Consider the following 12530-nt stretch of genomic DNA (forward strand, 5'->3'; position numbering starts at 1 on the left):
TTTTAGTCCTTTATTATTTGAGAGCGGGGTTACTTCAAGCCTGGAGATGAAGTAACAGTGTGATAGTTGAGATTCACCTCTCCCTATCAACCAGTTTCACTGGGAAGCGTACAGCTGCACAGGATTCTAACATGGTTGGCGCTGGTTTGGGCTCCTCTAAAATGGTCAGGTTGAACATTACTCAGTGTCAACAACATTTAATAGAGATGAACTTGGTTGTCTTCATTGAAACAGGATGATAGAGAGGAGCTTACTCCAGTTGTAGGCCTGTGTCATGTCTATTGTGTAGTTTTCTGGACCGGTTGGTTCAGTTGGAAAGAGCATATTACTCTCCAGGTCGAAGTTTGGGGTATATGAAGCATTTAAATTACAAGAAAACTCACAGCCACAGACTCCATCTGTAACCCTGGCCTGTAAGCTCTCACCTGGGCTACTTCACAGGAAGGGTCAACTCAGCAATGATGTTGCAGGTGGCGGTGGGGGTAGGGTGGGGGGGTGGGCGGTGTAGCACCTTCCACTAACAAATACTCACAAGGGCAGATTCCACTCGGCTTGTGAGCAAAACAGAGTAGCCTTGTGTTTGTGTAATAAGGAAATTTAAAATTTTCTTTAAAAGATTATACTACTTCATGTCCCTAAATAAACTTCAGATAGATTTAGATAAATATTTAAAAATATATAGAGGAAGCTAGCAGACTATTAAAAGGAATTTTATCTGAGTTAGAAATAAGTGAAAGCTTTCTCAGATTTGAAGCAATAAGATGTTAGAAAGAAAAAAATAGTTCACCCAAATGACAATTTAAAACCTGTATACACTGAAGAATAAAAGGAAAAAACAGATTGGGAAATCTGTTTGTACTGATACCAAAGATAAAGCCTTAATCTGTAACATCTGGTGAGCTCAGTAAGGATGAGAATAAGGACACCATTAATAGATATATTGGCTATGGATATAAATCTACTGTTAAAGAAATACAGGTAATTATTGACACATGGGAAAAATTTTACTTTGAGTAATAAGAGAAATTCAAATTAAGGCAATAGTGAATGAAGTTCCACACACTCCTTTAATTAGCAAAACATTTTTAAAAACTGCTAACATAATCACGTGGAAGAAACTAGCATTTTATAGTGAGAACCAACATGATGTGTATTTATGGTGTACCCTTTATCCAGTTATAGAAAATCACTTCTGAATGTAGTTCAAAGAACTAATTACAAAGGTGGGAAAAAGAACCATATGTACAAGATATTTCATTATGGTGTTAACTGTCTTAGTGAAAACATAAATGAAAAAAAATGTCTAGCAATGAAGAAATTGTTAAATTAATTATGATAATATCGCCTCAGTCAGCCTTTGAAAATGATAATTATGAAGCAGAGCATAAAATTATATATACTATAATTACAGTTAAAGTTAAGAATGTAGATCCAAGGGAGGGAAGAACCTTTTAGGGGCAGTGAATAAGTTTAGGGCATTGTGTACGGTGACAGTATATATTCATGAATGTATACTTATCTTCAGATTCATCAAGAGGTATACATTAAATATATGCAGCTTTTTTTTATGTCAATCATACCTGAGTAAAAACAAAGTTTGCTGTTTTGATTTTGTGCCCTGTGGCCCCTTCCAGTGTCTTAATCGTATCATAAAAGTTACTCTGATCGGTGAGATGCATGACTTGTTACTGAAGATTTGAAAATTACTTATAACTTGTGAGAGAAACATTTAGAGATTAAATAAACCTAGTGCAACAAATTAAAAACAGGATAAAAGAAAGAAATGTAGGTCTATGGAAAGAAATACACAAAAAAGCTATTAAGTTACTTAAACTGTAGGTGATTTACTTTCCCCTTAAAATCATTTTAATCTTACTATTTTTATAATACTGTGTCATAAGTTGGAGATATAGTGCAAACACATAAACAAGATAGATATGGTCCCTGCTGTTTTGAAACTTACAGATTAAGTGGCATATTTGTGAAATAGATTCTTTAAAATAAAGTCTAATTCATTATGTATGCTCTGAACAAATGTATCTTATGCATATATATATTTGAAAACCCAGATATAATGGTTTCATTTTTGAGTATTTAAGTTTTTTCATGGACTTACATGTTTTTAACCTTAACCGTAATTATAGTCCACACAATTTCACACTCTGCTTTTCTCACTGAGCATCATGTTGTATCTTTCACAATGTTACATGGTCTTCATAATTCTTGATGAATATAGCCACTTCTTTAAGCTGCTCACGTGGGATACGTCCCAATGTATCATTTTGCATGCTTGTTCTCTTCTCCTTCTGTTCCTCGTAACAGCCAGCAACCCCAACACGCACAATAGCAGCAACCCCAATTCAGACACTTCCACAGAGCCAGTCAACACCAAAGCGAATTGACACTCCCAGCTTGGAGGAGCCCAGTGACCTTGAGGAGCTTGAGCAGTTTGCCAAGACCTTCAAACAAAGACGAATCAAACTTGGATTCACTCAGGTAGGATGAACTTAGATGTATCTTAACTTAGATGTATCTCCTTGACTGGGTCCAGATCTGTGCTTTACGTGTCCAGAGAAGCTTCTGAGGTGCAGAAGGCTCCTTGGCCTTGTTGTCACTTAGTTTTAGACTGCAACTTGTTCTTAGCCATTTTCTGCATTTATAAATTTAGACTGTTAATCATATATTCAATTATAAGTTTATGATTTAATGTTAGGTTAAAATCTTTAAGATTTCTCTCAGAACACAGGCCTTTGAAATCATAATTAGACCAATAAAAGTGAGAGTTTAAAAGATTATCTTTGGGGATACTGTAACTATAGTGAGGGTTTTATTTGTAGAACATCTGGTTCTAGGCCTTAGTGCTCTGTCTGTAAGATTCAAAGAGTAAAGATTGCAGGGGGAAAAGTTTGAAAGACTTGTTTAAAAACAGATTTTTGGGAGAGAGATGGGGGCCAGTGGACACACACACACACACACACACACACAAAATAAGCCCAAACTGAAAGTAATTAAACAAATAGGCTGAAAAGCCCAAATTAATCAAAATTCAAATTAATTTTTTTAATGTCACCTAGCAGAGGGCTTTTAATGTGGAATAAGTTTAATGGTTTAAACAGGCATCTGGGTATATAGCGTTCTTGTTCCAAGCACTACCACTGATAACTCTTTGAGTAACCTGTCACAAATAATACTTTTAAAGCAGGAAAAGAATTAAACTGAGTAACATTTATGTAAAATGATATGAGATCATTAGATGAGAAGTAGTTATGGAAGTATAGATTGGATTGGGTGTTTTTATGGAATCAGGAAAAGCCTGATGTTTTCTTAGAATATAATTACTGTTTGAAGATTAAGCCGCTACTTAAACACTATCCAAATTACTTTCAGTTGAAAGTAAAGTAATGCACTACTGTGGTAGATCAAAAACCAGGGATGATATCCCTCTTTTCTCTGTGTTCTTAAGAACAGACTTTAATTCCTTATATTTCTCTGGTAACTTATTTTTGCTCAAAGAAACTAATTACATATTAGGAACATGAAGTGATTTTTTAAGTAGGTAAAATTTTAGAGAAAATGCAGTTATCTTTATGAGGAGTTTCAGTTGTGAAGAAACAAATTACAGTTCATAAAGAGTTCAGTACTTTGAAACATCTCAACGATCTGGCTTGTTTTTGAAAAAGAAAGCTAAAGTTACAACTGGAATGATAGGGTAAGTTAAGCTTGAGTAAGTGTAAGGCTGGTTAGTAAGCAGCTCTTCGGCTTTCAGGCTATTAGCACAGCATACTCTGAGGTTCCCTAGGAGACTGTTGCCTCAGTGAAATGCCAGGGATATTAAGGCTTTTAAAAATCTTTAACTTCTACCCAAATAGTGTTTAGCCTTTCTGTGGCATTTGACTCAACATACTGCTAGTGTTGTTTCTCCTTCTCTCACTTTCTCTTTTATGTAAAGGAGCTTCCTTATGGTCTAGTGCCTTGTGGTTTTACCCTATTATTTGGCATGACTCTTCCTTATTTTTCAGAATGACTTTGACATACCAGTGGCAACATTTTGCAAAATTTAACTGTGTGGATTAAAGCACATATTACTGGTGGAGGACGGGAAAATCAACCTTTGTTTTTAAGTCACCTACCCCTGTTGTAGTTTTCCAAAGGTTGCTTTGTATCCTGTTTATTTATATACACACACAGGGGAAGATAGACATTGAAGTTGTTTAAACAAACAAAAATCCCTGTTCTCTGAGTAAATGTACATGTTAGTAGATGTTTTAAACAGTATTTTTCTCTCTCTCTCTCTTTTTTTTTTTTTTTAGATTTCATTTATTTGAGAGAAAGCGAGAGAGAGCATAAAGGGAGGGGAGGGGCAGAAGGAGAAGCAGGCTCCCCTCAGAGCAGGGAGCCTGACAAGGGGCTCGATTCCAGGACCCTGGGATCATGACCTGAGCCGAAGGCAGACGCTTAACGACTGAACCACCCAGGAACCCCCTAAACTGTAATTTCCTGATTACTTAATTGGTTAAAAGATTGCTACAGATTGTCACTACATAATTGGGAGGCATACCATAGTATAACACTTTTATCACATGTGGTACATTCATTATTTCCTAATTCCAGTCTTTGTTCCTTTTTTCCTTTTGCTCTTTTAAAAAATATCAGGGGCTCCTGGGTGGCTCAGTCAGTTCAGTGTCTGATTTCAGCTCAGGTCATGGTCTCAGGGTCCGGGATTGAGCCCTGCGTCAGGCTTCCCACTTGGTGGGGAGTCTGCTTGTGTCTCTACCTCTGCCCTTCCTCCTGCTCTCTCCCTCTCTCTCCCTCTCTCAAATAAGTAAATAAAATCTTATCAAAGAAAAACATACCAGAAATATTCTATATAGTTCAGATAATGTATGAGGCCACTGCTTAAAACAGTTACTTTCGTGAGGAAGAACCTAACATGGTAGTAACAAGAGCACTAAACTGAGCATATATCAAATTAATGAGAATTAGTATATTAACTGAGGGGCCTGTTGCTTTTTATTCATTTAAATAATTTAGGGGCGCCTGGGTGGCACAGTGGGGTAAGTGCCCAACTCTTGGTTTTGGCTCAGGTCATGATCTCAGGGTCATGAGATCAGGCCCTGTGTCGGGCTCTGCACTCAAGTGTGGAGTCTGCTTAGGATTCTCTCTCCGTCTGCTCCACTCCCCCTCCCCCCGCCTCACTTGCTCTCTCTCAAATAAATAAATAAATCTTAAAAAACAATTTTTTAGATATGAAGTAAAATTGTATTATAAATCTCACATGGATCTGTCATAGTTGTAGTGAGTTGATGGCATGGCTTTATGTCTAGCCACCATTTAAGGCATTGTTTATTTTCATAATGCTGTGATTTTTGATGTGTTATTTTTGTGTACTTACCAATATTGTTAACTTTTCCTAGATATTACAGAAGTTTTTGAGAAATTCTTAGCAAATTATGCAGATACGATGTAAGAAGACATTTATTTTCATCTATTACAGCAGGTCTTATACTCAAAGAATTGCAAGGTTTAGTTGGCCCAGCTTTCTAAAGCTATAATCCAGACAAAGTGGCCAAGACATGAATATAAGTGACAAACAAAGCATGTTTAGTGCCTGCACTTAGTGAATATTTTTTGATTGAATGAAGTAAGATTTAACAAATGTATAGAGATGTCGATATAGATAAACCTGTATCTACAGATTTATTTGTATATAAATATAACGTGTAGTATTTATGCACCGTTCACACTATCCTGGTTCTTTCAGTTTTACTGTAATTGGAGGGAAATCAGTAAGCCGTCTATTCCTGTTCTTCTTAGAGATTGTGTATTCAAAGCTGTCAGTGACACTTTCTGTGACAGTGCGAATGTTCTGCATCTGTGTGTGCAGTACAGTGGCCGCTACCCATGTGTGGCTCCTGAGCACTTGAAGGACGGCTAGTGGTGTTAATAAGGAACGGAGTTTTTAATTTATTTGATTTGAATTAATTTAAGTTTAAATAGCCACATCAATTGAAGTTCTGATATTCTCTGTACCTCATTTTATCATATAGTTTGAACATTTAAACCTATACCTCTGTTAAACTTTAAACTTTTTATCAGAAGTTGCGCACCAGTAAGAAAATGGAAGTTTCTTAAGGATGTTTTTTCCTGGGGCGCCCGGGTGGCTCAGTCGGTTAAGCGTCTGCCTTGGGCTCAGGTCGTGATCCCGGGGGCCTGGGATCGAGCCCCACATCACATCTTCATCTCTGCATCTCTGCGTCAGGCTCTCTGCCCAGCAGGGAACCTGCGCCTCCCTCTCCCTCTGCCGCCCCGCCTGCTGTGCTGTGTCTTAAAAAAAAAAAAAAAAGTGTTTTCCTTTCCTTAACTACCACCTAACGCAGGCGCTAATAAATGTAGTCCCCATCTAAAGGTGGGTGTGGGGTCGGAGAGAGTCAAAGGACTGGGGTAATCCCACTTCAAAGTGAGTGTTGCTGCACTTGTTGGAGGTGGCTGTCGCGTAGTCGCATTGGCTGTGTAGTTCTTGGGACTAGAAATGTTGCCTTTCTGTCCTGCCACTAAGCTAATTGAAGGGAGAGCATGAATCATTTAAACTCCATGAGTTTCTATTACCTGTATAAAATAACTATTAAGATGGGGCTTTTTTCAGCTTTAACAAGAGAGATTCAGCTGGAAGAAAAGCACTGTATACATTTCAAAGGTTGTAGGCTTATAAAGAAAGACATCTTTTGTAATATATTCAGGGGATCATTGTTCTATTGCTATAGGGTTACCAAGTTTCCAGTGCCCATGAAGGTTTAACTAAGTGGGTCAAACCTCTCTACTGTGAATTTCTATCTCTATAATGGTTACAAAAGTAGTCTTTTAGGATACCTGTTTTTGTAACCAACTTTGAAATCCAAACGAAGGGTGGAAATTGATTTTTTTCACTGCTTCCAGAAATACTTTATGGGGGGCAGGAGGAGGGTGCGGGGAGAGTGAGGCATTATTTCTAAATTTTAAAGTGATTTATAGGAAGTTTGGCTGGTTCAGAAATACCTACCTGAAGTTATCTAAACATTTAACATCTATTAACCCTGTAGGTGATACAGGTAACTGCTTTTAAGGATTATTTAAATCATTGTGGTTGCATCAGTTAAGGGGCTTGTTGGGATATCAGCACTATCTTTTGAAACTTAGAAATATTTGATGATTGTTACATGAGGTAGCAAGAAGAGACTCAAAATGGAGAGAACATGGGAGTTAAGAATTTTGTCATAATCAAGGCCTAACTAACAGTCCTCACTGAATGCTGTGCTCAGCTTAAGGCTGGATGTTTTGTGGGACCCAATAAATGGAATGAATGTTGAGTCTTTAGAACAGTTATGGAGCAGCACCCTAGAGTGAAGACTTTGGACATTAGTGAGACAAATCTCTTCTCTCTTCCTCTCCCCCTCCTGCTCTGTATTACTGTGCAGGGCGATGTTGGGCTCGCTATGGGTAAACTATATGGAAATGACTTCAGCCAAACTACCATCTCTCGCTTTGAAGCCTTGAACCTCAGCTTTAAGAACATGTGCAAGCTAAAGCCACTTTTGGAGAAGTGGCTAAATGATGCAGGTGAGTGGATACGTAAGACACTTCCTCACTGTCCAGTGGAGTTTTACCGGAACGTTGTTTACACTTGGGGTTATGTTTCCTATTGCATTATTGGTCCTTCAGAGCATTGAAACTCACTAATGTTGGGAGGATCAATATAAATTATGACTCCATAAATTAGAGAGTAATTCACCCAAATCTAGTAATGACAGTGTACACAATGAGCAATAATTTTTAGCCTTGGAATATTTCTTGTATTTGAGCCAGGGTTAGGGATAGTTGAAGGAAGAGAATAAGAAGTCCTGTGTATTTAGATATACTTAAAAAACAAATTTATAGGTTCTTCCTTGATGAATTATCATAAACTTATTGATCATATTTCTGCTTTTGTTATTAAAAATGACCACATATTTCATACATAAAAAGTTTAGCTGCTAGTTTTAACTTAGGTCTTTTGTACTGAGATATCCTTTTGGAAAATTTGGATTTTGAATCACAGAATCATAGGCTGTGAGAGCTGTAAGGAACCACAGAGATCTCCTAGACTGTGGTTCTCATTGTAGATGGGAACAAAAGTCAGGTCTTTGGAAAAGACAAACCTCTCATACCCACCCTTGGACAGTCTGCTTCCATAGCTCTGGATGAGGCCTCAGCATCTGTAATCTTACTGAGTTCCACAGGTGAGAACATCTCATTTTACATAGAATGCAAAGAAACGCAGAGATGTCTATGACGTGACCAGGGTCATTAGACTATTAAATGACTGAACCTTGTTTAAACTTTAAAGAATTTAAAAAGATATGTGGTAGTGTAAAAAAATGCTGTTTTAATGTAGGTTATGAAAATCCTTCCATGCTTGCTTTTAACTTAACATATTTTGGTCAGTTTTGTTGTCGTTAATATATATATCATATGCATGAATCGTGCTCCACTAACTTGATTTCTGTGTTTTCTTCCTTCTTACAGAGAACCTCTCATCTGATTCAGGTCTCTCCAGCCCAAGTGCCCTGAATTCTCCAGGGCTGGGAATGGAAGGCTTGAACCGTAGGAGGAAGAAACGCACCAGCATAGAGACCAACATCCGTGTGGCCTTAGAGAAGAGTTTCTTGGAGGTTAGTCAAGTTTTTATTTTTCATGTACATGTGATTGTGTAATATTAGGTGCTGTAGGTGATAAAAGATGGACTTGCCAGCCTCAGTCCTTACAGATGCTTATAACATAGTGGAGAACAGTAGACAAAGCCAGTTACTGAACCTCAGAAACAGACCCAGAGTATTGCAGGGTTCAGGAGAGTCCACGCTCACATCCATGTGAGCCCCAGTGTGACAAGCAGCGCCTGCCCTGGGGGACATGGGAACAGGCCGGGAGAAGTGGGAGGAAAACACTGGAAGCAGAGGAAATGCACAAGCAAGGGCATCCAGGGAGGAAAAACCAGGAGGTAGATCTGGCGACACACAAATAGTTTGGTTTGACTAAATTCTAGTGTCTGTGTGCCTAGAATAGTCGTTTGCGACTAGAACACTACAGGCTTTGGAGGTCTAACAGCTGTTTGGCCTCTTGTTTGTTATTGCCCCGGGAAGATCACAGTCAGAGCTTCCAGTAAAATTTTGACTTCTCTAATTTAGAAAAGACTTGAGCACAGTGGAAGGAACATGGAATCAGGAATCTTTATCCATTCTACCACTTTTATTAACTGTGTGGTTGGACAAGTTACTTGATTTCTTATGCTGAAGTTCCTTCACCTGCTATTCCTGCCCCATCGGCTTGTTGCCTACCTCACTGTCCTAGGGAAAGCATGTGCATGGAGCACTGAGAAACTCTTACATTCCTACCAATATATAAAGTTACATTGATTATTAATTTTATCTGAGATTAATAGCCCTTAAGGAAAAAAATAAATATTCAAGAATAACTTATTCTTGGGGCGCCTGGGTGGCTCAGTCGGTTAAGCGTCTGCCTTCGGCTCAGGTCATGATCCCAGGGTCCTGGGATCGAGTCCCGCATCAGGCTCCTTGCTTAGTGGGGAGCCTGCTTCTTCCTCTGCTGCTCCCCCTGCTTGTACTCTCCCTCTCTCTCTGACAAATAAAATTGTTTAAAAAAAAAGAATAACTTATTCTTAGTATGAATAAGTTAATAAATATATGTTCGTTAGAATGATTATCTATAGAAGTTCTTTGTTAAAAGCGGGCCAATATGGTCATATATATCCCAACTTCATTCTCTGATTTATCCCTCCCCATTTGTATATTTATGCCAGTAGTTTAAAAAGTTAAGCCCCCCCCAAAAATTTTTTTTAATTAAAATAATAAAAAGGTATTTCAAAAGATGATTTTTTTCCCCCTTTAGAATCAAAAGCCTACCTCGGAAGAGATCACCATGATTGCTGATCAGCTCAGTATGGAAAAGGAGGTGATTCGTGTTTGGTTTTGTAATCGCCGCCAGAAAGAAAAAAGAATCAACCCACCAAGCAGTGGTGGGACCAGCAGTTCACCTATCAAAGCAATTTTCCCCAGTCCAACCTCGCTGGTAAGGATAAAAAGTGGAGGATGCAAGCTCAAGGACTAATTTTTATAATTTTACAAATGATCTATAAAATAGACTTATTTCATAATTGTAATTTACTGTATATATATATTCATGTTGAGTAAGTATGTATAAATTTGTATTTTAAATGTTACTAAAGTGGGACGCCTGGGTGACTCAGTTGGTTAAGCATCTGCCTTCGGCTCAGGTCATGATTAAGTCGCGCATCAGATCCCCTGCTCAGCAGGGAGCCTGCTTCTCCCCTGCTTGTGTTCTCTCTCTCTCTCTGACAAATAAATAAATAAAAACTAAAAAAAAGATGGTTTAAAAAAAATAAATGTTATTAAAGTAATCTCATGTCATTAAGAACTTACTGATCTTTCTTTTTTAAAGTGAACAATTTTAATTCTTTCCTGTTTCATGGTGGCTCCATTATTCTCTTCTTTGATGTAGTTTATTAGGTTACTCTGTAACTATGGGAGCAGATTTGCTAGATTCCAGTCACCTAAAAAAAATCCTTAGTTGCTTTTTATTCATGTTGGGTTTTTGGGTTTTTTGTTGTTGTTTTGTTTGTTTTGTTTTGTTTGGGGAGGTTGAGGATGAGGGAGAGAATTCAAGCAGACTCCCCACTCAGCACGGATCCGATGCAGGGCTCAGTCTCACAACCCTGAGATCATGACCTGAGCCAAAATCAAGAGTCGGACGCTTAACTGGCTAAGCCACCCAGGTGTCCCTGTGTTCATGTTGGGCTTTAAAGCCCAGTTTATTAAACTTACATGAGGAAGTGACAGTAAATTCCCAGATAACCTTTAGCTCTGAACTTGTATGAATTCAGCCATCTCACATCTTCACTCGCAAACATTATGTGGGACCTTTCATTAATAACCTCATTGAGTAACCTCCACCCATTGCTTTGGAATAGTATTCTAGACTGAGGGGACATGCAGTGGTAATGTACTCCCTTGATCTTAAGGATGATGGCAAATGTGACACTGTATTTCCAGCCAGGATTCCACAGGTGATGAGATTATTGGGTTTGCATTTCTGATCTTTCCTTGTTAATTTGTTTTTATTGTATTTTAATATCATTCTATACTGGGATGCTTTTTAAACTAAAATCACGTTAAGAGCACGTACTGGTTGTTAAGGGAAGGCTGTGGTTGTTGAATGGTTGGGCTTTAATCCTGAAGTTCACGACATAGTAGTTATGAAAAAGACAGTCATTAGATCCGGTTCTGTTTTATGTAGGTGGCTATTTTGTGTTTTGGATTTATTTGTACTAAAAGGAGAAAAAAAGTATTTCTTACAAAACTGTAGAAGTATTTTGTTATTTCAAAAAGAAACTGTCAGCTCTTTAAAATTTTGCTTCACATTCTTTCCATATCATTCATTAAAAACAAAAGCAAGATAGTCATGTCCCCCACATGACCAAAAATAAAAGCAATCCAAGAATCCCTGATTCTCTGATCCTATTGAATAGTTTTCTTGTGTAGATTACGTTGATAATTAGTATAATATTCCTTACTTACTTGGAGTCTATCTTACTCAACAGCATTGAAATTTAGGAATGTTTTTTATTATTTCTTTTTAAAACCTGGGCAAAGCCATTTCTCCTATCAGAGAAAAACCATCTTCTGATAGCAGCCTTTGAACGTATGTCTATTTTCTCAATTCCAAGATCAAAAGATGATTATAAAATTAGTTCCTCTTAGGCCCTTTTAATTCTGTTGTATCTGGAATTTAAAAATTTTTATAGGGAAAATACATCTTCAGTATTGATTTGAATTTTTTAAAAAATGCTTTCGCGTATTTTCATTTCTGACCTCTAGGTGGCACCCACGCCAAGCCTTGTGACGAGCAGTGCGGCCACGACCCTCACGGTCAGTCCGGTCCTCCCGCTGAGCAGCGCTGCGGTGACCAACCTCTCTGTTACGGGTAAGCGGCCGCTGGGCCTCGCAGCTGGCCTGCAGATGGTAGGCGCATGACACGTCTCTCTGAGAATTGTGAATTAAATTGCAAACGAAGGCTCTAAACTAGAAATATGTATTGCTTTTCTTGCAAAGTCGTATATGAAAACCTGAACTCCAGAAAACAGGCATAATTAACTTGGTCAGAAAGAATACTTTCACATAAAGGTTTTCTTACCTGCTTTGTTCTTTCCCACCTAACTCTTACCTTCTGCATTGTTCCCAGACTTACCTTTCAAGTAACTCCTTCCAAACCTTCAGTGGCTACAGCTTTTTGTATTCAGGAAAGCATCCAGATTCATCATCAGTTCCTAGAAGGTTATTAATCTGGATCTAACCTCCCACTAGTCTTTTCTCCCTTCCATCCTCAGCACGCAGGAAGAGTCCATCCATGCCTTTGTAAATATCCCCACTGCACTTCTTTCCGATAGCAATGAAACGACTCCAGCACAGGCATCAGTTCTTTCT

General features: G+C 38.2%; 1 protein-coding gene across 12 annotated transcripts in view; it reads left to right on the forward strand.

The window, feature by feature from the left end:
* Positions 1 to 12530, forward strand: part of POU2F1 (POU class 2 homeobox 1) — a 173401-nt gene that overhangs the window by 135761 nt on the left and 25110 nt on the right. For all 12 annotated transcript variants that reach the window (XM_025877836.2, XM_073899954.1, XM_073899959.1 and 9 more), the window contains 5 exons: positions 2323 to 2496; positions 7452 to 7593; positions 8539 to 8684; positions 9919 to 10098; positions 11925 to 12030. In XM_025877836.2, the coding sequence (XP_025733621.1) occupies positions 2323 to 2496; positions 7452 to 7593; positions 8539 to 8684; positions 9919 to 10098; positions 11925 to 12030 (748 nt within the window). The remainder of the gene's footprint in view (positions 1 to 2322; positions 2497 to 7451; positions 7594 to 8538; positions 8685 to 9918; positions 10099 to 11924; positions 12031 to 12530) is intronic.

This window comes from Callorhinus ursinus, unplaced genomic scaffold (assembly GCF_003265705.2).
Source record: "Callorhinus ursinus isolate GAN/ISIS: 27379988/994484 unplaced genomic scaffold, GSC_fseal_2.0 scaffold13, whole genome shotgun sequence".
In the NCBI taxonomy this organism is placed as follows: Eukaryota; Metazoa; Chordata; class Mammalia; order Carnivora; family Otariidae; genus Callorhinus; species Callorhinus ursinus.